Here is a 27,313-nt window from a genome sequence, read left to right as displayed (position 1 = left end):
CAACCCGTGTCATCTCCGCTCTAGTACAAAGGCTGTATGGTTCTCACATCGTCTCGCCCTATTAAGATGATATATGACTTGAGCTTAGGACAGCTGGTGTAGATAAGCCTTCTAGCCAGTCTGGCTATAAGTTCATTCATTTCTACCATGGTACAGACAGTCATTGTTCTAATTCTTGATTATATTTGCACACATTATATTCAGTACTAAGATTAAAAAGAAAATTCATACATATACAGTAACATAATAGTATTCTGATTAGTACATATACAGTAACATAATAGTATTCTGATTAGTCAGTCCTGATTGAAATGTATACATAATTAGTCATCATTGATAAAAATTCCCTTAACCTGTCACATTTTGACCATGATGACAGTGTCCCACAGGAGATGTTTAACATGGTCCCTAGTAGCCATCTTTAACCTTTCCCTACTCTCATGCTGTGCGGTGTCAATGTATCTTTGCTAGATACCGTGTAGAAGAAATGAACAACAATTATTTTTAGCTTGCAAATATAGCTAGCAAGCTAACGAAAATACACACATTCTCAAGTAGATTCTGTCAACGCTACATACTTTTACGAAGTAACTAGCTAGCTACATTTACTAGTTAAATTAGCTAGGTAGCTAATATGATTGTAGCTAGCTAATGTTACATCTGTCACTGACTTGGTACTCACCTTCATAATTGTCTATGTAGCTTCCTATATACATCTTGAACCCCTTTTCGTTCTTGCTAGCTGGAGTCTCCGAGGCTGATTTAACAATTCGATGTACACTATTAATATTAATTTGAGGCAAGTCCTGAAGACACATAGTAACAAACTGAGATATAGTGGTAGTAATGTTATATCGTCGATAACAACTAAACTGACTTCCGTCAGAGCGCGATGGAGGGTGCAAAGAAGGAAGGGAACAAAGGAGGGATGGAGTTAGGGAAGTAGCAGAGGAGGCGGCGAGTGCGTGTAGATGCTGTACGACGCGTCAGTATGATAAGTATAGAGACGTGTGTGCTGCGCGGTTGAGACATCACCTTCACTCCCTCACCAGGGCAGGCCGTACTCACCGTGTATGTGAGGCTGGGCTGTATTTATAAACACAGAAATAATTTGACATTATCAAAGTGGATTCATTTTTACAACATTTTTTATTTTTGGATACATTTCAACTACAGAGCATCAACTACATTTTCACTATTTAAAACTCAAATAATGAAAGGTTAAAGAAATACTTGGCTGTAGAACTGAAAATACTTGACTCAATTGCTGAAAATACTTAACTGATATCTTATGGTGACAAAGGCCAGGGGCTGTTTGTGTGTGTGGTGTACGTGTGCGCCTGTGTGTGTGTGGACGAGGGCAGCGGCAGAGGCATGATGTTATCATATGTTCCTGGTCAGATAGAATGCCCCTGCAGTGCCTACGCAGGAACCCCCTTTACAGAGCATGCTCACACGGTCAGGAGTCGGAGCAGCCACTGTAAAAGAACAGCAACTATTCAGGGTTAGAGGGCATTAGTACGGGTATAGTCTGTATTAGAGGTGGGGTCAGGGTCAAGATACTGTACAAGTTAGGCTTGAGGATATGGTCTGGCACAGGACAGGTTAGGGTCAGGTTATGGTTCATGTTAACATATAGGGTTATAGTTAGGGTAAGCGTTAGCGTTAGCGTTAGGGTTGAACCGAGATCTGGACATGGCGCTAGGGTTAGGGTTGTGGTTTAGGCTAGGTTTGTGGTTTAGGGTTAGGGTTGTGGTTTAGGCTAGGTTTAGGGTTGTGGTTTAGGCTAGGTTTAGGGTTGTGGTTTAGGCTAGGTTTAGGGTTGTGGTTTAGGCTAGGGTTAGGGTTGTGGTTTAGGCTAGGGTTAGGGTTGTGGTTTAGGCTAGGGTTAGGGTTGTGGTTTAGGCTAGGGTTGTGGTTTAGGCTAGGGTTAGGGTTGTGGTTGAGGGTAGGGTTAGGGTTTAGGCTAGGGTTAGGGTTGTGGTTTAGGCTAGGGTTAGGGTTGTGGTTTAGGCTAGGGTTAGGGTTGTGGTTTAGGCTAGGGTTGTGGTTGAGGGTAGGGATAGGGTTTAGGCTAGGGTTAGGGTTGTGGTTTAGGCTAGGGTTGTGGTTTAGGCTAGGGTTAGGGTTGGGGTTTAGGCTAGGGTTAGGGTTGTGGTTTAGGCTAGGGTTAGGGTTGTGGTTGAGGGTAGGGATAGGGTTGAACCAGGATGTGGACATGAAGTTAGGCTTAGGGCCAGGGTTTTGGTTGATTTTAAGATCAAGGAGGACTCACAGTATTGATTCCTCTGTCTTTGACCTCAGGGTTGCTCTCTGATTTATACAGGGCTGGGGAGAGGGGACACAAACAAATCAAATCAAATGTTATTAGTCACATGCGCCGAATACAACAGGTGTAGACCTTACAGTGAAATGCTTACTTTACGAACCAACAATGCAGTTTTTTTTTAAACGAGTAAGAATAAGAAATAAAAGTAACAAGTAATTAAAGAGCGGCAGTAAAATAACAATAGCGAGACTATATACAGTGGGGCAAAAAAGTATTTAGTCAGCCACCAATTGTGCAAGTTCTCCCACTTGAAAAGATGAGAGAGGCCTGTAATTATCATCATAGGTACACATCAACTATGACAATGCAAATAGTCTGAGTAGCAATTTGATTAGATGTTCAGGAGTCTTATGGCTTGGGGGTAGAAGCACACAATATTAAGGCTGAATATCATAACCTGCAACAAAACATAGCTCACCTAAGTGTGTGTGTGTGTGTGTGTGTGTGTGTGTGTGTGTGTGTGTGTGTGTGTGTGTGTGTGTGTGTGTGTGTGTGTGTGTGTGTGTGTGTGTGTGTGTGTGTGTGTGTGTGTGTGTGTGTGTGTGTGTGTTTAAATACCGAATAGCTTGCGCAGCCTGGTGACACAGGCCACAAAGCCATGGAAAGGCAGGTGCAGCTCCCCAGAGCCAAACCTCTCCCACAGCAGCTGTATGACCTGGCCATCACACTGCACACCTAGCAGGAAGGAGGAAGAAGAGAGGAGAGGAGAGAATGATGAGGCAGGGATGAGAGGGAAGGAGAGAGAAATGTGTTATTATCCATTCAAGAGTGGAGTGGAAGGTAAAATGTGAGTGAGTGAATGAGTGAGTGTAAGAGGCAGAGAGTGAGAGTGTGTGTGTGTGTGTGTGTGTGTGTGTGTGTGTGTGTGTGTGTGTGTGTGTGTGTGTGTGTGTGTACACACCAGCAGCCTGGAGGGCCAGACTAAGCTCAAAGGGGCTCATAGTCCCTGAAGAGTCCTGATCAAACTTGAAGAAGATGGACTGAAAGAGAGAGAGAGGTCAATGAAGGATGGTTGAGTAGCTGTAGCTAAGTAATATCACTAATTATAAACCGGGTATTTTGGGTCCTGGATGCTGATTGGCTGAAACAGCATTTCAGCCATGTGTATATCAGACAACATACCTTGGGTATGATGCAAGAACACTTTTATGTTGCTAACCAGTTTATAGTTTATTTAATTTAGTTTAGTTTGTTAATTCGACCATTTAAAAAAACAAGCACACATAAAACTTGAAAAAGCCATAGACATAAATACAATCATGGAGGATAACACACAATGAAGTCTGGGACTTATTTCCATTGTGGTCCTCTTGAGACAAGATGGCTTGGTAAGATCCAACACAGTACGGCAGTGAAATTACCAAACAAAAACAGAGAAGAAGAACATCTATCTCATCATTCCAGTTACCATGGCTAAGGCCAGTATGCAGGCACTCCCCTTTGCATCGTGCATAACAACAGCCCTTATTCGCTGTATATTGGCCAATACACCGCACCCCCTTGGGCTTTATTGCTTAACATATTGGGTTTTGTACCTATAGCAGTCGTACCTGCAGACTGCGAAGGGAGGTCAGCACAGGCTCTGTCTGCTCTCGGGTCAGACTGCTACGCCCCCCAGTCTGACAGGTGGGTTAGGGATCGCTCTCAGACACAGACAGAGGTACTGAAAAGTACCAGGGCCCATATCCACAAAGCAAATCAATGCTGATCTAGGATCAGTTTATCCTTTTAGATCACAATGAATAAGATTAAATGGACAAATCCTAGATCAGCATTCCTGCTCTTAGATACTTTGTGGTCCTGGCAAGAAAAACAAAGCCTGTGAGATGTAAGGGGAAACGCTGTGACAACTGGCCAAATAAAAGGATACTTCCTCTCCAAAGATGAGCTGTCTGCATGTCTCCAGTGGCAGCTGGTAGTCTTTCTCCATAACTGAGAGGGGAGGAGTGAACAAGGCAAAGGATTGTAATGGTATATTTAAGCAATAAGGCACAAGGGGATATGGTATACGGCCAATATTAAATGGCTACGGGCTGTTCTTCTGTACGACACAACGCTGAGTGCCTGGATGCAGCCCTTAGCCGTGGTATATTGGCGTATACCGCAAACCCTCAAGGTGCCTTATTGCTATTATAAACTGGTTAGCAACATAATTAGAACACTAAAAATACATGTTTTGTCATACCGGTGGCATACGGTCTGATATACCACGGCTGTCAGCCAATCAGCATTCAGGGCTCGAAGCACCCAGTTTATAATAGCCATTAGGTTTCGCCTAGAGAAGTCATCTGTTTCCCCAAAAAGTGTCTACCTGCTAGAGGAAACCTTGCTACTCTGCTCCCCCTACAGCCGTTTACTGGTACCGCATTGTAAGAATATTCCCCTCAAAAGGACCAACATACAATAGTTGCACCCTTCATTACAGCAGTTTATGGAGTTCTGCAACATGGTTTGACTAAATTAACCTTATAATGACAACCTGAGTTCATGAATGATCTAACCTGAGTTAACCAGCTTCATGAACTCCTTAGCATTCAGCTTGTCATCCTGCCAGGGAGAGAGAACAGGAGGTTAAGACTGTCTAAGGGAGACATTTATCTTCTATGATTGAGTTATATTTAGAGATGAGAGAATTCCTACCGGCCCCGCCACCTCATCAAAGGTCTTCTGTACTCTCTTGCGATCCTCTGGCAAGACTGGTGGCATTGACATGACCTGTGAAGGACACACACACACAGACAGTTGGCTTGGTGAACTGGAGAGCAGGACTGCAGTAGAAGTAGACTTCAGTAAGGTTTAACTCACCATGAGGAAGCCAGTGGAGCAGGTGAAGTCTTGGGTCCTGGAATACAAGGAGGAGCACCATCAGTCTGGTACTAATTATCTTCATCATCATCATCATCCCCCCCCTCTCCGTACCCCAGATTGTTGCCAGTTTTGGAGTAGACGCGGAGGAAGAATTCCGCGGGCTGGTTGGGACTGTAGGTGGAGGCCAGGATCACGTAGTTTCCCGGGTCCAGCCTCACCTCCCTCCACACAGCCCTACGGTGACAAAAGGCAAGAAGAAGAGAAGAACTTCTATTGACTGTTTTCGTGAAAATGTGACATATTTACCATGAAGACTGGCTGCTGAGGTACAGTACCTGAAAGGCTGGTACACCCCAGAACTCCCCACAGGCTGCTTGAAAGAGAAGAAGCTCTGGTCCAGACACAGGCCCCGGAGCTACGAGGGGGAGCGGGGAGAAGAGAGAAGAGAAGGAAAGAGGAAGGGAGGAGAGGAGAAAAGAGGGGAAGGCAGAGATAGAAAAGAGGGAGAGAAAGAGGTAGTGGTGGAGAGAGGGGGGCAGCAGACATGGTTGGTAGATTAAAAGCCATGTCGTTGTCTAACTAATGAAAATATGTAGTTAAAAAACAACAACTACAACAATAAAATACTCACCTTTGGAGGAACCTGCAGAAACAGGAAAGACGTCAGATTAACTAAAAATGTAGAACATTCACATTCACAGCGCACACAGGGACAACACATTTTCCCTCCCTCTCTCACCCTGTAGATGTGGAAGGCGATGTGGAGGAAGTTGATTTTCTCCTTCTTTCTCCGGTCTTTCTGCAGCAGTTCCACCAGCACGGTGCACTGCTTTGCCTTCTCCTTCTGCTTCTCTGCCACCTTCTTCTCCCCCGGGGTCATCTCTATATCATCATCATGCTCGGCAAGGACAAGCTGGAACTGGGGATTCTTCCAGAAGGATCCTATGAGAGAGAGAGAGAGAGAGAGACAGAGAGAGGGAGGGGTAGAGGAGGGAATGTTGATAAGGAAGGTGGTAAATGACAACTGGATGAAATTACAAACATTCTGCTTTTGGAAACACACACACACTCACGAGGGTAACTACAGCTCCCCCCTGCAGTGGAGCCCGATACCCAGGAGCCTTTGTGGGAGCTGAGGGTCCAGGCAGAGGGGGGGTCAGCAGGGGAGTCGGGGTCAGTGGATGTGTCCTCTTCCACTATGGGGTCAGGGTCCACACTACACAGCTCCACTGTGTCAAACAGCTTGTTGAAGTCCTCCGCACTGATCCTGACACAGAGCGGACACACACTGTCAGAATGTGTTTGTGTGCTGTTGTTGTAAAGTGTGAAACTAGATGAGATGTAGAGTTAGAGTGAGAAGCATTTATTAAAGTGTCACTTCACAATGATACAGTAGAGATTTTAACAACCACAATTGTGGACCACTCAAACAGTTTTGAGACACGAAAAGCAGTCATAGCCAAACATGGTACAATATTTCATTTGGAGTCATCTATAATACGTTCAGTTATTATACATTACGTTATATATACACATGTATGCATAAACAAAAACAAAGTACAATCGCTAAAAGGCGAGATTGGTCGATGTACACTGCCTTCAGAGAGTATTCACACCCTTTGACGTTTTCCACATTTTGTTGTGTTAGAGCCTGAATTTAAAATGGATTAAATGTAGATTTGTTTGTCACTGGCCTAAACACAATACCCCATAATGTCAACGTGGAGTTGTGTTTTTCAAAATTTTAACAAATGAATACATTTTTTAAATCTGAAATCTCTTGAGTCGATAAGTATTCAAACCCTTTGTTATGGCAAGCCTAAATAAGTTCAGGATTATAAATCTGCTCATCAAGTCACATAATAAGTTGCAAGGACTCACTTTGTGTGCAACAATAGTGTTTAACATGACTTTTTAATGACTACCTCATCTCTGTAACCCACACATACAATTATCTGTAAGGTCCCTCAGTCGAGCAGTGAATTTCAAACAAAGATTCAACCACAAAGACCAGGGAGGTTTTCCAACGCCTCGCAAAAACGAAGGGCAGATGTGTAAAAATGTAATATCCCTTTGGGCATGGTGAAGTTATTTATTACACTTTGGATGGTGTATCAATACACCCAGTCACTACAAAGATACAGGCGTCCTATCTCAGTTGCAAGAGAGGAAGGAAACCGCTCGGGGACTTTAGAGGCCAATGGTGACTTTAAAACAGTTACAGAGTTTAATGGCTGTGATAGAAGAAAACTGAGGATGGATCTATCTAGTTACTCCACATACTAACCTAATTGACAGAGTGAAAAGAAGGAAGCCTATAGAGGATACAAATATTTCAAATCATGCATCTTGTTTGCAACAATGCACTAAAGTAATACTGCAAAAAATGTGGCAAAGCAATTCAATACAAAGTGTTATGTTTGGGGTAAGTCCAATACAACACATGACTTAGTCCCACTCCTCATATTTTCAAGCATAGAGGTGGCTGCATCATGTTATGGGTATGCTTGTAATCGTTAAGGTCTGGGAAGTTTTTGAGGATAAAAAATCTATGGAATGGAGCTAAACACAGGCAAAATCCTAGAGGGAAACCTGGTTCAGTCTGCTTTCCATCAGACAATAACCTAAAACACAAAGCCAAATCTACGCTGGAGTTGCTTACCAAGAAGACAGTGAATGTTCCTGAGTGGCTGAATTACAGTGTTGACTTAAATCTGCTTGAAAATCTAAGGCAAGACCTGAAAATGGTTGTCTAGCGATGACCAACAACCAACATTTCTGTATTTCATTTTCAATAAACTTGCACAAACACAATCAAACATGTTTTCACTTTGTCATTATGGGGTACTGCGTGTTGATGGTTGAGAGAAAAAAAAAGCTATTTAATCCATTTTGAATTCAGGGTGTAACACAACAGGATGTGGAGTAAGTCAAGGGGTATGAATACTTTCTGAATGCACTGTATGTGTATGTATGTGTTTACGTATGTTTGTGTCTACGTGTGTGTGTAACCAGAACCTACCAGAACTCTCCGTCCTCACTGTTTTTCAGATCAATCCTTTTCTTCTCAGCAGCATCCACATCATCCCAGTCTTTACTCCTGTAATTACACACACAGGATTACATGCCTGTATAATGACAAAATGAAACACACACACACACAATTCCTCACGTGTCACTCCAGGGTCCAGAGTACTCCACAAAGCCCCAGGGATTCCTCAGCCTCAGCAACAAGGCCTCACCAGCCGGCTTCTTCACCTGAACCACATATACACACGCACACACATGCACACGCACACAGACAAACAATTATTTGAGCAAAATGAGAAAGTGGATTGTTTTCTGATGACTTTAGCTTGGTGAAGCGCAGTATGATACATACCGTGTCAGTGTCTGTGATGGCGTAGGCATGGCCCTTCACCAGTCCCTCTGCAGTCACTGTGCCTATCTCACGATAGTTACTAGCCTGTGGAGATACACAGCACATAGAGAGCAACTCACCACAGGTGCTGCATACACAGTAAGAATCACACTTGCCGTCACAGTAGCTATTGGCGAAGGAGAGGTGTGAGGAAGGTATGCAGCTATATGAGTCATATTTGTTCCATGGAAAGTGGCAAGGGGATACCTAACTGAATGCATTTAACTGAAATGTGTTTTTCGCATTTAACCCAACCCCTCTGAATCAGAGATGTGCGGGGGGGGGGGGGCTACCTTAATCGTCATCGGCGCCTGGGGAACAGTGGGTTAACTGCCTTGCCCGGGAGCAGAACGACTGATTTTTACCTTGTCAGCTCTGGGATTCGATCCAGCAACCTTTCGTTTTCTGTCCCAAAGCCCCTACCTGCCAGGCTACCTGCCACCCCATCGGGTGTGAGTGTGTGTGTGTGCTGTACCTGTATGAAGCAGCTGAGCAGGCTGCCACGGGACAGGGCAGCAGAGAGGGCTTTCCACATGACCCTGGGGGCGCGGGAGGAGACAGGGAGGGAGTAGGCTATGCCCCCTGTAAAATCCTCCATCGCCTCTGAGATATTACCCCCCTTCAGACTCCCATATGACCCGATCAGCCTGCTCCGAGATAGGAGTAGAGGGAGCATGAGAAAGGGGTGTGTGGAGAGAAAGGGGGAGGAGAGAGATTGGCGTGGGAGAGGAAGGATTTAGAAATGAGGGAGATACATTTTATAGATGTACATGTTCTGTCATTTAGCAGATGCTCCTACTCAAAGAGCTGTACAATAAACACATTCAAATGAGGCTGAGACCTCATAAGAGCAGTGTCAGGCACACACAGCCAGACACACACGAACGCTCAAATTATGTACGACATTACACACACACGGATGCATGGACACACGCATACACACACACACCCCGGTTGACTGACTTGGCATAGGCTTTCTCCACCAGGGCGCTCCAGTACTCGTTGCGGGTACAGGAGTAGCTGAAGAGCAGGCGGCCCTCGCGTACAGGTAGCCTGTCATCTACTACCACCTCCACCCACTCACCATACTGCCAGAACTACACGGGGGGGGGGGTTATGGATGGAGAGGGAGGCATAAAGAGGGTGGACAGGGAGGGAGGGAGGAAGGATGAGGCGTAAGGAGGAGGATGTAGGGAGAGACGGGGAGAGGGAGGGAGAAGGGAAAGAGGGGAGGGAGAGAGATATACATTTGATATCTTGCATAACAGTGGGCAAGTACAAGCCTGCATCATCATATGCCCATAAGCAAGGCTGTGTGTGTGTGTGTGTGTGTGTGTGTGTGTGTGTGTGTGTGTGTGTGTGTGTGTGTGTGTGTGTGTGTGTGTGTGTGTGTGTGTGTGTGTGTGTGTGTGTGTGTGTGTGTGTGTGTGTGTCAGGGTAGTAGTTACCTACAAGTCTGTACTACACTCCCAACATAACCCATCCAGGTCTACTCATATGTACCCTTTTTCTCCAACCAATGCGTTAAGCCACACATACTTCACTGAGAGGGCCAAGTCACCTGAGAAAATATTAACGCGGTCCATCAATCTAAGTAACATCATTTTAAAAATCCCCATCAAAATCCGTCAATTTAAGCTAGTGATTTTTTGCATTGGCTGAGTCTCAATCCAACGCATCTGCCGATGTTGCACTTCCACATCTGAGGTGAAAGGTGCAGAGCTAGAGGGATGTTTTGTCAGACCATGAGACATCCCAGAAATCGGTCTTCTCACGAAAACGTCTATAGCGTCCGAACCACGCTCTACCAACTAATGTGACCCCACCGTGGAAAGGGGAGATTCTCACGAACACCGTGGTGTTCTCTTTTTTATCAACTCTACGCCTCGGCCAGAGCGTCCAGTGTGCACTCGGAACACTAAGAGAGTTTACGAATGGACAATCTGACAACGCTCTGAGTGTACTCTGAGTGTACTCTGGCACTCCAGATTGAATTCACGAATACACCCGTAGTATAAACCAACCTTTAGTCTTGAAATCTTTGGTTGTTTAGTACATGGCCTTACATGTGAATCCTTAATGAGATGGGTGGGGCTAAGGTTTAAGAGGGTGTGAACTATGCTGAATGGGTGTAGAAAAAGAAGAGCTCTCCAGTAGGTGTATCAAAACATTCAAGGGACAATTAAATTAAAGATCACCCTCATTAGTGAAGAGGTAGGGTGAGGGGGGAGGGGATCATCAACTAGATTTTGCCTCGGGATGATTTTTTGAGCGCATGGTCAGGGGGCCTGAACATAATTACAAATCATTTGTAGACTGCAAATTGACCACAATAAGCCCAAACAGATATAGTATTTGACTAAAACATAAGCATTTCAAACCTTGTTTTCAAACCTTGCCTGTATACGATCACATTATTCATCTATTATGCGTGGGAATAATTTGGAAAAGATTTCCAAAATTAACTTGGAGCTGATTTGCTGTTGTTTTTATAGTCATGTATGTCCAACTATGAAAAAATATATATATAAAAAAATGTGTTCACCAAATTTGGCCCACGGGCTGCCAGTTGGGAAATCCTGATCTAGTTACACCAACCTTCTCCCATAACACACACTCTCTGTCATAACACACACTCTCTGTCATAACACACACTCTCTCCCATAACACACACTCTCTGTCATAACACACACTCTCTCCCATAACACACACTCTCTGTCATAACACACACTCTCTGTCATAACACACACTCTCTGTCATAACACACACTCTCTGTCATAACACACACTCTCTGTCATAACACACACTCTCTGTCATAACACACACGCTCTGTCAGAGCACACACGCTCTGTCATAGCACACACTCTCTGTCATAACACACACTCTCTGTCATAACATACACTCTCTGTCATAACACACACTCTCTGTCATAACACACACTCTCTGTCATAACACACACGCTCTGTCATAGCACACACTCTCTGTCATAGCACACACTCTCTGTCATAACACACACTCTCTGTCATAACACACACTCTCTGTCATAACACACACTCTCTGTCATAACACACACTCTCTGTCATAACACACTCCTCTGTTCTCTTTTTATTTCCACCATATTGCAATCTTCAGCCCTGCTTTTACTATTCTCGCTCTTTTGCAAGACATGCTACTCTGATAAGATAGTAAGGAACATTCTCAATGCGTTCGCAAAAAGTGAGTATGCAGAACACATGTACACTGCAAGCTCATGAACCCTCCCCACGTCTTACCATGAAGTGGAAGATGCCAGCATAGGATTCTGTCAGGCTCTGATTAGGTGGTACCACTTTGACAAAGAGATTGGGGTGCATGGTAAGGCAGGACAGGGCAGCCAGAAGCCAACAGTCACCTATTAGGAAAAAGAAAGAGACAGGTCAAAGGCAATATGCATGTTAACTAGCAGTATAGGTTTGATTTGATTTCAATTGATTCTACGTGTATATTTCATTTCAAATCATTTCCTGGGGCTTGTGGGAGATATGCCACTGCAGCGTTCCCACACTCACACTTTCTCCCTCACAAACACACCCACATGCACACACACACACAAACATGCCTGTACACACACAGACCCATTCCTCTCTAACCGTAAACAACTGCTCTGTGTATTCATGTAGAGGTAAGAAAGAGGTGTGGATGATTGACGCACGTATGCACACACACACACACACACACACACACACACACACACACACACACACACACACACACACACACACACACACAAGGAATGCCACATTGCCATCAGATTCATCACACAAACCTTGAGGACAAAATGAACCAAGCAAACAAGAAAGCAAGATGAGCATTCTCGCCACAAATCAAAAACAGACTGGGCATCACATGAAAAGCGGTCACAAACAAATCACAGAGTTATTTTTATGGGAGAAAGGGGGTGTGATCACAGGGTCCCGACTCCCTTTAGACCCACGGATACTCCGAGGAGGTTGGGACTGGGAGACTGGGAGGTGGGAACACGAATGTCACCCCCGATCCCCCTGCCATTGGGCAACGTGTTTGGAGCGGAGGCCCAGGGGTGATGTGGAGGGGTGACATATTCAGTGTGATTGATAGTGATCCTCCAGAATCACTGAGAAACTGAACCATACAGAGAAGAGAACAAGGATCTCTCAAGCCCATTCCCAGGAGAATAGGTTTGGAGAAGTGAGGGCAATCTGGTTATACAGGAAAACTGTGAGTTGGAGTTAATTGTCTACGCGTTACTGAAATGATACTCCATCCTATGATGTTTCAAATACACACACACACACTTACCCAGCTGGCCCTGGCAGATATCGGTGGTACACGTCGTGTCCTCCACAAACACAGCATTGGCACTGATCTCCTGCAGAGAGAGAGACAAGGGGCAGAGTTCAAGACTACAGTTTACCCCACAGCACATATTGCCCTTTAGTCTGAGGGAATGTGAAAGCAACACAACACTCTCATTTCGTTCACATAACAGTTGACTGGACGATGACAAGGCAATGTTAATGATTTAAACTGCATCACACAGGTTGTTATCTCATCATTCCATCTCTGTTCTGCTGTTAGAGATATCCTGTCCAGCTGTTTGGCTCAGACTCAGAGTGTGGTCTGTAAGTTCTCTTTCTTTTCTCTCAACATGATCCGTTCTGTCAGTTCCCTCTCTTCTCTCTGAACATGCTCCATCAGATCGATCTATCTTCCTCGGGAACTAGACCACACCTGACAGTGAGTCAGCTCGGGTGTAGCCTACAGCACAGGTGTAGCCTACATCTGTCCAGGAGCAACATCCCAATTGTACACAACTAGACCTACTCATATCCTCATCAAACTCAATGCATAAGGTCAATATAAAAGTTAGAACACAGGCTGCAGATGTCCGTAAGATAAGCATGACTATCATGAGTAAGAAACTGGACTCTTGCAATATACAGGTAGGCTATGTTTATGAGCGTGACCACATGGCTGGCTATGTAGACCAACATGTCGATCGCGACTGGTCCATCTTCAAGGTATTCCTACTCGATAACCAAACATTCCTATAGAAAAGCCAACGATAAAGGCTTCCGCGCCTTTTTTTTTTGTTATTCCTGTTGCGCTGTTGATGGTAGATGCACTTGATTCAAAAGACCTGCGCACTGGGTAGGCAAAGTGTTCCATTTTGAAACATTTCATTTGTCTGAAAAGACATGGCCAGACAACGTCACCCTGGCGGACCGGGAGATCTGTGGCTAAATCAAGTGCGCCTCTACTGTGCTGGCCAATCGGATAGCACAAATCACCGTGCCTACAGCTTCCACACCCTGGCCACGGCAACGTTTGATATTAGCCTATGTGAGATGTAATAACTTTTAAAACGATGACCAGAGAGACACTGTCAAATAATACAACAAATAGCTGCTGTTCCGAGTGAGTTCACGTCTACGTTTTTATTCAGTAGTGTCAAAAGTTTTTTAAATTTAACACTATTGCAAAACAAAACGTGCTTCTCCCTACTTTCACTGGCGCTGCAGCTGCAATGAATGAATAGCCACATGTTTTATTATCATTTCGTCCTGTCTATTTTAATATCAAGGAATATTTCACTTCCTCTGTTCTGGGGAACAACATGAATTTGTGCATGATGCCGAGGCTGTGTGACTTGAGTTTCGCCATCAGGTGGAAGAAGGTGTCCCCTCTCTCTGGTCAGTCTCACCAGAGGAAAGGAAGGAGAGCAATGGGCGGTGAGATATCAGGGACTGCTGCTCTCACCCTCCGCTAAAGACGAATGCCGGGTTCAAAACAGCTCGGAACACGGAAATCTCCCGACTGCAGTGTAATTCAAGACAATTGGGACCTCGGGAGAAAAAAAAATCTGACTAGGAAAAATCGTGTTTAACCGTTTTCTAACTCGGAATTCCAAGTCGGAAAATCTAGAACTCCAACTTTCCGACCTGAAAATCACTGATGTCATGATTTGAAAGTACCATGACCATCAGAAACTGTTTCACAAAGCTGATCAAACTCCATCATTCCGGAGCACCAGATCCAAGTGCATGGAGTTGCAGATAAGAGCACTGTTCTCTGGTCAGCATCAGCATCAGTCCAGTAAAATAAAAATGTTAACAATTTCAGTTGCTACACCAACTGAACTATTTTGTTATCAAGGCTCCTCGAGTTTTAAAATATAATATGGTCTGAGGAGAACAATATTGGAAGGCCAGCCTACTGCATAAACCTCATTCCTACAGAACAGTTTTTATTAGGTTAAACATTCTGTGCGGTAAGATCTCGACTTGCTTTTTGACTGCGAAAGTGATCTCGACTCACTTGATGTAAACACCGATAGGACGGTAGCCTACCTTGGGTCGCAGCCACTTGACCTCCTTTTTGGGGTCTGGGTCGGTAGGCATACCGATGGAGCTCTGGTCCGGGGTGAAGGTTGGGTCAGAGAACAGTGAACCGGATTTAACGCACGCATCTAGGAGGGTTACATAGTGCTGGTCCCGAAATTGAACAGGGTTGGCAATGGAACCAGTTGCGAACCTCCGAGTCTCCATTTTCAATAGTAAAGTTGAGATCAAAATAGCAAATGTCTATGCTTATTTTGGGGGGACTTGTACAACAATCCCAGTTCTTAAATACACACACACTCATTCACCCGTATGGAGACATACGGGCGCCTCCCTTAGTCGAACCATTCCAGCAAGGTATGCAGAGCCTCCGGGAAGTTTGGAACGCTCCCATTAATTTAACACTATCAACGTCAATTGTGATCGAATCAACATAATATTAGCCACATTCAATGCAACATACTGAAACAAAACAAACTATGCCAGACTTAGTGTGTGTGTGGGGGGGGGGGGATATATTTTATGGAACTTTCCACAAATTATACCCGCCTACACAAGAGATTGTGCAGAGCGCGTCGGAGTGGGATTCAATTGCATTGACTGGCGCAAGCGAATAGATTACTCTTGTGTTGAGATCATGAGCCCCATCGGTTTTGTTGCCTGTTTTGCATTTTATTTTAGCGTTAATTCGTGTCACATATCAGTTTGCAAAATAAAGCCGCGTACAAACACTGTATTTTTCTTGCTTTCTTGAGTAAGGCAGCTCCAAAATGCAGATGTGTCCGACCTGAAAATCACTGACGTCATGATTCGAACTTGTTTTTTCCAAGTTCCCAGTTGTCTTGAAAGCACCATAAATCCAGAGAACGACCGATTTTAATCGAAATTAAGGATTGCCTCTTATCTTCTCATCGTTCCCTTATGCCATAGTTTGCACATCTCAATTGATATAAGCCTACTGCTTCTATAGGTCAATCTCATCAGTATCTTATTCATAATTTTAGGCAATGTTGGAATGATTTCATTGTTTTGCTTACTTTGTGTATTATAATTTGCACATGTGCTTTTCTTGACAAGGAGGAGATACTATATAATGTTGTTGGGTCTGTAACCATGTTTACCAGTGACCGTCTTTTCCCATTCAAATATTTGTTTTCAACAAAAAGTTCAGTAATAGACCCATGTAATTCCAGTTGATATTGTGAGGGTTGTTTTGTTTGCGCAATACACTCTGTGCGTCGGTATATTGTATATAAAAGTGAATTTTCATGACTGTATTTTCCTTCCTTTTTAGATCACAGGCCTAATAAAATACTTAAAATGCTAGGCTAACCATTTCTCTCTCTCTCTCTCTCTCTCTCTCTCTCTCTCTCTCTCTCCCTCTCTCTCTCTCTCTCTGTGTGTATGTATGTGGTGACTTAATCAAAGAAGAGTAAAGTTAAGGCCTCAACATCTTGCTGAATTAATCTGAATTAACATCTATCTGAATTTCTGTCAGTGTCCATTTTGAAAGTGCTGAACAAATAGGCCTACCTCATTGCAGCTAGTTTGCTTGCACTTGCTTGTACTTAGAGCAACGTTTTAATGATATAAGAATAAACATTATGAATTTACTGAACAGAAATGAGGAGTCAGTAGTAACCACATTTGTTTAAGCAAGTCAGCCATAACAGCTGACTTGTTTATATGTATATGTTTTTTTTTAAAGGCAGTAGATGATGCTGAATGAACTGTTTCGCTGCCAGATAAGGCTCTGCTGATAGCCAGGTGTAGCAGTGGTAAGGATTCACTCCATGGTGCTGAAGGAAAGCTCTGCTGCTGGGACAGCTTTATATAAGGCTCTAACAGTTTGTGGGCACCGTTTGTCACCTTTATAGTGCAATTAATGTATTGTTCAGTGTTGTGTTGTGTTGTGTAGGTATGCATCTTTTAAAAAATGCCGAGTTTGCCACACGAAGATTTACATGCTAAAATCGCCACTGGTAATAATAATAATTTTAAGGGAATAATAATGCATTTTATTTGATGAAATGGTTTCTTGCATCAAACACAATACAATAACATGTTCAGTTACCTCTTAGTCTGGAGGACAAGTGAATGAACAGGTTAATGTCAAACCCTGCACGTTTTTCCAAAGGTGTAATGGATTGTCGACATTGAACACCCCGGATTGGCTATTACTGTTGGCTGAATTAAATTACTATTTCCTTGTTAAAATGTTATGGCATGCATTTTCTCCATTGTTTTTGATAGTAGGCAACTGATAGCCACAAATAGCCACAGTAGCCTTCATAGCCACAGTTAAAACTGTTACTAAAAGTAGGTAGGTCAGCCTCAGTGTTCATAGTAAACGCGCACCGGAAGTTGCACAGAATTTTCACAACGTTCAAGTTTTGCCGAACTGAAATTTGCTCAGTGCCCCACATTTTTTTGAGGGAACATTGGATCTGACACTTGTTTTGTCCACACGAGGACTCGGACTCTCAAAGAGCCCCACAGCCTGTCACTGGGCCGTTCTCCATCACGCCTGATTAAATCGACGACGAGAACAGGAATGATTATGACCAGAGCTAAACAGACACAAAGAATAGCGACTCAAACCCATAGAATGGTCCCTTTTAACTCCATTATCCGCCTGCCCATTATCTCCGTATGGTCTTTGAGGCCGGGATTATACATATCCCTAATAACAAAGATCGCCGACCCGCCCTACCCATGTCGACACTCCCACGCCTTCTGCGACCCTTTTGATCCCACGAACCGCAGCCGTCTGACGAAAACGGTCGCCGCAATTATTTAAAAAAAAATATATGTTTTGTTTTTGTTTTTCTTGAAAAAAAAAGAAGATAAATAAATAGGTAAAGGAAATGTACAATATGAACCAACATAAATGAAATAAATAGAAATAGAAGATGACAGATCACATTTCAACATACCGGTAGGCTACATCAAATGTAATTATACAATTCTACAGCGCAAATACTATTTTTGTTACTATGTAACTTGAGGGAACTTAGGCTACACATTCATAAATTAAGACTTGAAATCTGGGCTTCTTTGAAAATGTACATTTATGAATATAGATTTTACTCAGAGTGTAAATAGTTTTTTTTCCATACTATCTTTTAGTCAGTTGGAGTCTAGGTAATTACTTGGTGCCAGGAGCTGACTTTGAATTGTAGCTTATTATTTATCGATCATTTACATAATTTTCTGTGGTCAGGCAATCCCATGTCGATTAAATGTGAATGTTGATTAAAAAAGTATGAAGAACAGGCTGTGTGTGTTCTCTAGTTCTCTCTCACTCTCTCACTCTCTCTTTCTCTCACTCTCTCTTTCTCTCACTCACTCACTCACTCACTCACACAGCCTATATTTAGGCACCATAATTGGGGAGGAAGGGCTCGTGGTAATGGCTGGAGCGGAATGAGTCGAATGGTATCAAACACATGGTTTGTGTTCGATGCCATTCAATTGTCTCCGTTTTAGCTATTATTATGAGTCCGTCCTCGCCTCAACATCCTCCAGTGATAAACCCTGAATTGCTGATGTTATATTTTGGCCAATAAGAGGCTTTGAAGACACCGGCAGCCATTTTGGTAGCAGTCCTCCATAGGAATAAATGGAATTCAAAAGTGCATGCTACTCTTTGTTGTTGTGGGGACAGTAACGTTATTACTCTCTAAAAAAATACTCTAAGGAATAGGTTTTTATAAGCAAATATATATTTTTATGTTCAGTTCACATATCCTAATATAATTTAGAAGTAAGCTAAGCATTAAGGTGTCTGTAATAAAAATGAATAGATAGTAGACCTTAATGCATTTCTATAGATTCCAAAATCTTTTTTTACTTTGGGAGGAGTACCAAAATGGCTGTGTGGTGGCTTTAATACGTCGCCCCCTGTCAGTCATCCAACATTTATAGGCCTACACATCCTTGGCTAAAACCAGAGAGTAAGAGGCAAGTGAGAGGCAAAGCGAGAGGGTTTACTCGGCCCAAAACCTGTCCACGAAAATAAGACCACGAAGTTTGGCCATTTTTTTATGTAGGTCAATGAGAGTGTCAAACTCAACCAACAAGGTAATAGCTCATTTTCTACATGAGGCTTATTCGATCTAATTTAAGTTTTGTAATGGTTCGGTTGTTAGGAATGCACTGATATAATTGGAGGCATGTTGCATTTTGTCAACTTTGAAAAAAGACTACTTTATATCGGAGTTGTGCCTGTTGTTCACATGCGTATCTGCCCTCTCCTTGCTAGAATGGTGCCACCTGATCTCGCCTCCTCTCGCCTGTCTTCCGTCTTTGAGGACATGCATTTCCATTGTTAGAGTGGTCACTCGACTATGTTTTCAATATAATAGATCATCTTTGCTAAAACTGTCCTCGCAATCAGACCAGTCAAATCAATTCAAATTGCATTAGTCACATGCACCGAATACAACCTTAAAGTGAAATGTTTACTTTCGAGTCCCTAAAAATATGAATAAGAATAAGAAATAAAAGTAACAATAAATTAAAGAGTAGCGAGACTATATACAGGTTAAGTGGGGGTGGCGCTCCAGTAGACAGCTTGCCGTACGGTAGCAGAGAGAACAGTCTATGACTAGGGCGGCTGGAGTCTCTGACAATGTTTAGGGCCTTCCTCTAACACCGCCTGGTATAGAGGTCCTGGATGGCAGGAAGCTTGGCCCAGTGATGTACTGGGCCGCACGCAGTACCCTCTGTAGCGACCTTGCGGTTCGGAGGCCGAGCAGTTACCATACCAGGCAGTGATGCAACCAGTCAGGATGATCTCAATGGTGCAGCTGTATAACCTTTTGAGGATCTGAGGACCCATGCCAAATCTTTTAAGTCTCCTGAGGTGGAATAGGCGTTGTCGTGCCTTCTTCACAACTGTCTTGGTGTGTTTGGACCATGATAGTTTGTCGGTGATGTGAACACCAAGGACCTTGAAGCTCTCAACCTGCTCCACTACAGCCCCGTCGATGAGAATGGGGGAGCGCTCGGGCCTCTTTTTCCTGTAGTCCACAATCATCTTCTTTGTCTTGATCACCTTGAGGGAGAGGTTGTTGTACTGGCACCACACGGTGAGGTCTCTGACCTCCTCCCTATAGACTGTCTCGTCGTTGTCGGTGATCAGGCCTACCACATGTGGGGTCTCCTGATGTGAGCACCTTTCTCGCACTACCAGACTGCAATCGATAGTTGTCTACTACATTTCGTCACTAGAGGGCAGTCTGTCTCCACTAGATGGGCGAGAGGGAACTGGAGTTGGGGCCTATACAATTTTGCAGCACTAAGAGACAATAAAGCAAGAAAAGTTATGTAATCCGCAAATGTTACTAGCTAGCCATAAATGGGAAAAGAGAGATGCAGAATATGCCTACGAATAGGCCAAAGCTATTTCTTCTTTCCTTCTATGACTATAGCCTATGTTCATCTAGGCTTACATGCATGAACTGATCATGTAGCCTAGGCCCATTGACCCTAAGTAGCCTAGCCTATTCAGTTCCATAACACTGTCATAGGTAATCCGCAGGTTAATTATTCATATATAAGTGACGGACTAGGCTCAATTGCCCTTACAAGGTTGATGCCCATTGTGCAAGGTTCCATGAGGAATCGGTCTTGGGGATCCCAAAAAACATTCGTTTTTTGCCCTAGTACTACACAGCTGATTCAAATAGCCAAAGTTTGATGATTAGTTCATTATTTGAATCAGCTAGGTAGTGCACCCCTTGGGGTCCCCAGGACTGAGGTTGGGAAGCCAGGTGTTAGGATTAGACCAATGTTCCCTCTAAACTGAGTGCAAGGGGGAATACAGGAGAGAGAAAATGGCCGAAGCAGATTTTCTGTTTGAATCAGATGGCGTGTTGAGTGGAGATGAGAGGGAGAATAATTGTATTCCAGTGGCAAATGCAAAAGGAAATAAGAGAAGTAAAGTGGTAGTGGAATCTAGTAAATTCCAGCCTAGTTCTGATTTTTGGAGTAAGAGTTTTCGATCGATGTTGTTACTTTGTATTGGATAACACCACAATCATTTGGGCTTGCTTGGGCTCATAAAATGTCTTCAATGTAGGGCTCATAACATGTATTTAATGTATGGCTCATCAGACTTTCATTTTCATGCCGAACAAAGCTCTACTCAAATCCATACATGTTAATATTCTTTATACGCTTTAGAATTACACTTCCGGTTTGGGCAGGCTATACCAGATTACCCGGGAGAAAAGTGGTTATTCTCAGGATGGAAGAATTGTAATACCGGGAAAATATTCGACCCTAGTCTGTAGTATATTCTTTAGATGTTTGGGGCTGCTGGTGAACCATGATGTGCAGGCATAATCAAAGTGACGCTGAAATAGTGCACTTGCCAGAGACTTTTGGGTGTCTATAGGTTTCCATCCAATTGGCAACAGATTTTCATGCAAATATTCTAACATCTGCCTAAAAACAATATGGACATTTCAAGGTTTCCTTGACGAAAATTTGGTGCGGGGCAACGTGACCGGGAAGATTTAAATGTACCATACATTTGAGAAATTTACCAGACATCCATATGCATTCAAATCCTACTTGGCGCAGTCAGCACGATAAAAAAAAACTAGGGATATTGGCCAAATGATCCACATTTACGTGTCCTTAAAAACAGTCTATAACAAATGAGAAAAACACGATTGCTTGTGTTTTGATATGTAGCATATGCAAAACTTTATAGATTTTTATTTTTTCCTTTTTAGGCTACTTTCCTTAAGCAATGATTGTCCACCTCTCGGTTCAGCTGTCGGAGATTTGAACACTAAATGCATCAGGGCATTGCATACATAGGCCTATAGGCTTAGGTGTCTACTGTATGATATTGATTTTTATATAAAAAATATGGCCTTTATAAAGAATAAAAAGCTTAGGCTTAGCCCCAGAGAGAAAGAGAGATAAGAGATATGCCCGCGGCATACTAAGACACCGACATGCTTGTATTTATGTTAGATGGTTACTGTGTCTGCTATACAGATATAGATGTACAGAAAGAAGCTAATACGTACATTTTTTTATCAGAATATTTTGTATTAAGATAAGCATAATATTGTTAGATTATAGGAGTAACTCTGGTAGGCCTGAAACATTCTTCCTCACCTTAAATTGAGAATCAGTCTGTCGGAATCAGTCTTAAACTAAATACGGAGTACACAATTAAAAATACAGATCTAATTTCATTTAGCCAATGAAAACGTCTCAACAGAATTAAACAAAACCGGTTTCACATCTTTAAAGAACTGGTTTCGATTAATAAATAGACTTATAATAATAACAATGATATACAATAATAATAATAATAAAACAAATAATTATAAATACATTTTACTTCCAAAATTGCATCCTACCTGAATGGGGAGTTGTGTAGCAGCCTGCATTCTTTTCATCTTAGTCCACTACAATATTACAATTTATATTAAATTGCCCTTGTAAGCTTTTCACTATAAGAATACTGTTTTTCCTCTTTCCATGGCTGCTCTGTTGTCCTCTCTCTCCTCAGCAGCAGGCGCATGTGTGCGCAAAACGTGAGAGAATGGTGCTGGAGCGAGAATTCAAGGTGTAGGCTGTGATAGACAGCCACTACAATTCGGCCTGCTACAATTTTACTTATCGGCTTTAAAAACAAATCTACCAAATGCTGACAATTACCAGCTTAGGGAAAGCCTGGAGCATTTTCCCACTAGAGTTGTGTTTCCATCAAATTTACTTGTTGCAGATACTTTACTCACATAAAAAGGTTGGAAGGAAACCAGGTTAATGTCAAGCCATTTTGAGGATGCTGGAATTGTATCTTGGATGAATGAATGTGCGCATGGCTACAGGATCATTTTGAAGTAGCCTAATCAGATTAAAACATTGTGACTGTTCGTGTTTATGCCACATACACATTTAGGAAGATCAATTATACATATTTTTAGGCTATATTTAAGCTTTAGGTTCTAGGTGCGTGAGGAACAGTCGAGGAGAGGAGGCTGTGCGTGTTAAGCTTTTCTGAGGAACTGGGCCTGCCGGGAGCATATGTGGCCACATGCATTATTATAGGACGAGTTGGGAGAATGATGATCTGCAACAGACAGTAGTAAAAATACAGCCGGACTGGTCTGCTACTTTGCCTTTCCTAGGTCTTATATATAAACTGTCAGAGTAGACCCACCACTGATCCAAATCGAATGAAGCATTCAAATCACAGGGCTTTTGTTGCAGATTTTTTTATTGCAGCCTAGAGTAGGCTAGAATGCTGTACTCACATGAAAACAATAATGCAATTATTAATTGCATTGTGGTGTTGTGGGCTAGTCTCGGTAGGATAATTGTATTGTCCCTTAACAAGATCAATAGGGGAGATTGTTGAGCTGTGTGTGTCTCATGTCTTCACTGTTCTTTCATGTGCAAGGATGCACCTGGCCTTTCCTCTGCCTATCAGCTATTCCTATTTGTTCTTGTCAATTCATTTAAAAAAAATGATTGGTAGATCTGGACAAACAATCCACCTACCACTACTGTCACTTTGAATGGTGGATAGAGGGCATGATAAACCATTAGACTGATAGACTATACTGACCTGTGGTATAGTAAAAGTTAGCATGTGGAAAAGGGTAGTGTAGTGTATAAGGGTACCAAAACACCTTGATATAGGGGAGGTGCATGCAAGCAGATGAGGAAATGTGTCTAGGATGTAAGAAGTTATATATAGTAAAACCTGCAAGAGCCAATGTAAACCAGGAAAACAACGTAGTACCCTCCCCTGTGCCCAATAAATAACTACACATCCTTCCCCAAAGCAAAAATACAATTTTGACAACCCTCCCCTATTTTGGACCATCCCTCCCCCCAGTAAATTGTGATATGTCCCTTATTTCTCCTTGGCTGTCCCATCTATGCCCCCTCCACTCAACCTACACTGCCTTTCCAGCTCAAACTGCCTCAACTTCATCCCAAGATGACGACTTTCAATCTCCATCATTAAAATGTTTTGTTTGCTCTTTTACGTTTTATGTGCCTTGAAAAGCATTGTATGTCAAATGTATGTATTTTTTTTGCCCAAGGTAAAATTATAAACAGACTTATTTGAAAAATATATAACAAGATCATCCCAGAATTTAGATATTAAAAAAGGTGACACAGCGATTCAGATTCATTACCACAAAAAAATGTAATTCTTGTCCACATCTGTGAACTGTAAAGGCATATATTGGATATATTATGTAGCGCCTTCAAATGTACTTCTCTGGCTTTATCTCAGGAATCAAGGTAATACCCAGATGCAGACACGTCGAATTGACAATGGTTTAATATTCCAACAGGGGCAGGCAATAGACAGGTCAAGGCAGGCAGGAGTCAGTAATCCAGAGGTGGGGCAAAGGTACAAATCAGCAGGCAGAGTCAGGGGCAGGCAGACTGCTCAGGCAGGCGGGCTCAGAGTCAGGATAGACAAGGGTCAAAACCAGGAGGGCGAGAAAAAGAGAGACTGGGAAAAGCAGGAGCTGAAAACAAAAACGTTGGTTGACTTGATGAATAAGACAAACTGGCAACGAAAAAACAGAGAACACAGGTATAAATACACAGGGGATAATGGGGAAGATGGGCGACACCTGGAGGGGGGTGGAGACAATCACAAGGACAGGTGATAACAGATCAGGGTGTGACACCTTATTTGGTATACAAAACCTGTAAGGCGTTCACCATGCTTTTTTTCAAATGTATGTTGTCAATTACTGAATACGAATAAAACGTTCCTCTTGGTGTCACCGCCAATAGTAGTGTCAACTGCACAAATTATGACATCACTTTGTATGGTAAACCTCCAACATAAAAATCTGCATTTCAAAACATTGCGAGGAGGATTTTTATGCAATGTCCATTTTTTTTGTGTGCTTATAAGCAAATGCAACAAGGAAGTTATGAAAACAATTAGAAATATGTTTTACAAAATAACTTTCTTAAGACCATGATCAAAGAATACCATTTTCAGACTGATATGTCCACAATATTGGGCTGTAGAGAGAAACTATGCGCCAAGGTAAAAATGGAGATGGAAATACTCAGTAGATTCTGCAGAATCAGTAGAGTGTTAAGGGAATTTTTATCAATAATGACTAATTATGTATACATTTCAATCAGGACTGACTATTCAGAGTACTATTATGTTACTGTATATGTACTAATCAGAATACTATTATGTTACTGTATATGTATGCATTTTCTTTTTAATCCTAGTACTGAATATAATGTGTGTAAATATAATCGAGAATTAGAACAATGACTGTTCCTTGGTAGAAATGAATGAACTATATCGCCAGTCTGGCTAGAAGGCTTATCTTCACAAGCATGTCCTTGGCTCGGTCGTATATTATCTTAATAGGGTGAGACAATGTGAGAACCATACAGCCTTTGTACTAGAACGGAGATGACACGGGTTGGTACTGGAACTAATGACGTCATTTTAAGTTTATAACCTGTGGTAAAATGTGTAAGGAGCAGTACTCTCATGAATAAAAGCTGCTGTTTGACTTTAAGACTGGGCTCTGTCCATTTTTATAAAATAAGGGTCATACAAATCCTTATGAATTGACAGAGTGTTTAATTTTAATTGGGTGTTAAAACATAGAGGAATATAATTCCTGCAACATAGAGTCTGTTATTTCTTGGAGGACTGAGATCTAAATAGCCAGCAGCATTTTCTACTCCATCCATTCCATTGGCCACAACGGAATACACTGTATACATGTATGAGTTACATATTGGCTTATACGTTAAATTCTATGTGCCGAGGTAAAAGTGGGGTTGGGAATATTCAGTAGGGTCTGTAGTTAATAGTAAGCTAACTCTATATCTTACATTTAGCTATCTAAATTGTGTGCTGCCTTAAATTATGCAATGCAAAGTAGTATGAATTGGCTATAGATTGCAGTGCAAAGTATTTGCTGTGGATTGTAGTGACTAAAAGCAACAAAACATTTGCCTGACCATCCATGAATGTGCCCATAGTCCATCTCAACTATTCCTGTGACCCACCTGTACTGCAAGGTAGCTAGTTAGATAAGTAAAGATGACTTAAACTACCACTTTTTGGGGGGTTGTTATGTGATATTGTCTTACTTAGCATTTTAATAATATATACCAGTCCTACACAAGGCTGCACAACTGTCAAGACAACAGTTTAAGGCTATAGGCTTTGTCCTCCATAACTCTGGTGTGTGCTATTTGTGCCATTACTACAATTTGAATTTTGACATTGTGATTGCATAGCCCTTCGCTTGTTATCACTCTTGTCTAACACATCATTCCTGCTCTCTGTTACCGAAACCAATTTACACTATTCACCATCATTCCCTGCGTGTCTCGCTATAAAATTAACAAGTGTGTTGATCTCTCTGTGAGGTTGCCTAATTCCTTCTGACTGAGGAAGGGTCAGTGTGCTGTATATACCCACTTGATGTACAGATATACCCACTTTTTGTACAGTTACTTGCCCCATTCTCTTCTCCTCTCCCGGGTTTACTTTGTTCCATCTCTACAGAACCTACAGAGTGGGTCTGCAACGCCAGACAGCAGATACCTCCAGGGCTCCTTTCTCAAGGTCCAGATTTGTCTGCCTAGATCTACCCAACATCAGACATCCATCAAATGCATCCTACTCCTAAATCTCATCTACCATAACATTCTAGTTAGGTATTTTTTTTCAGTAGATCTTCCCTAATCACATTTCTCCTCCCTCCTTAAAATCTCCCCTCTTTCTCCAGATGACATCCTGCGACTAGTGAGGTCTGGCCGCCTGACAACCTGCCCGCTCGACCCCCTCCCCTTCTCCAGACCAACTCTGGAGACCTTCTCCCATTCCTCACCAACTCATCCCTGACCACTGGCTGCGTCCCCTCTGACTTCAAAATGGCAGAGTTGCTCCCCTCCTCAAGAAACCAACACTCGACTCATCTGATGTCAAAAACTATAGACCTGTATCCCTTTCTTTTGAAAACACTTGAGAATGCGTCTCTGATCAACTCTCTCGTTATCTCTCTCAGAACGATCTTCTTACCCAGTCAAGCTTCAAGGCAAGTCACTCAACCGGGACTGCTCTTCTCTGTGTCACGGAAGCTCTCCGCACTGCCAAAGCTGACTCTTTCCTCTGTTTTCCTCCTCCCAGGTCTATTCACTGCCTTCGACACCGTGAAACATCAGATCCTCCTCTCCACCCTCTCAGGGCTGGGTCTCAGGCTCCTACCTGGCAGGCCGCTCCTACCAGGTGACGTGGAGAGGATCTGTGTCTGCACCATGTACTCTCACTACTGGTGTCCTCCAGGGCTCAGTTCTAGGCCCTCTCTTATTCTCTCTACACCAAGTCACTCGGCTCCGTCA

The 27,313-nt window shown here is 42.7% G+C and overlaps 1 protein-coding gene across 4 annotated transcripts; it reads right to left on the bottom strand.

The window, feature by feature from the left end:
* Positions 1-1,130: 1,130 nt before the first annotated feature.
* Positions 1,131-22,471, bottom strand: LOC109904761 (calpain-9-like). 4 transcript variants are annotated; one of them, XR_004203086.1, is made up of 22 exons: positions 14,927-15,227; positions 12,876-12,945; positions 11,831-11,949; positions 9,522-9,655; positions 9,034-9,205; positions 8,520-8,603; positions 8,310-8,395; positions 8,160-8,237; positions 6,211-6,404; positions 5,877-6,079; positions 5,769-5,780; positions 5,473-5,552; positions 5,249-5,371; positions 5,135-5,171; positions 4,970-5,044; positions 4,831-4,876; positions 4,200-4,261; positions 3,865-3,948; positions 3,231-3,309; positions 2,888-3,004; positions 2,276-2,328; positions 1,131-1,478 (listed from the first exon to the last, which is right to left on the bottom strand). XR_004203086.1 is itself a non-coding variant. In XM_031790446.1 (22 exons), exons 1-22 carry the CDS (start codon positions 22,342-22,344, stop codon positions 1,452-1,454), a joined length of 1,959 nt encoding a protein of 652 aa, XP_031646306.1. In that variant the 5' UTR covers positions 22,345-22,471; the 3' UTR covers positions 1,131-1,451. The 4 variants fall into 4 exon arrangements, 2 of the variants coding, with proteins under 2 accessions (XP_031646306.1, XP_020357496.2); XM_031790446.1 differs by lacking the exon at positions 14,927-15,227 and adding an exon at positions 22,306-22,471 and having other exon boundaries at positions 3,880-3,948; XM_020501907.2 differs by having other exon boundaries at positions 3,880-3,948; positions 14,927-15,224.
* Positions 22,472-27,313: the final 4,842 nt, after the last annotated feature.

The sequence above is a fragment of the Oncorhynchus kisutch genome, linkage group LG15, assembly GCF_002021735.2.
Source record: "Oncorhynchus kisutch isolate 150728-3 linkage group LG15, Okis_V2, whole genome shotgun sequence".
Taxonomy (NCBI): domain Eukaryota; kingdom Metazoa; phylum Chordata; class Actinopteri; order Salmoniformes; family Salmonidae; genus Oncorhynchus; species Oncorhynchus kisutch.
The sequence above is the reverse complement of the archived record's forward strand: the minus strand, read 5'-3'. Positions and strand labels throughout refer to the sequence as shown.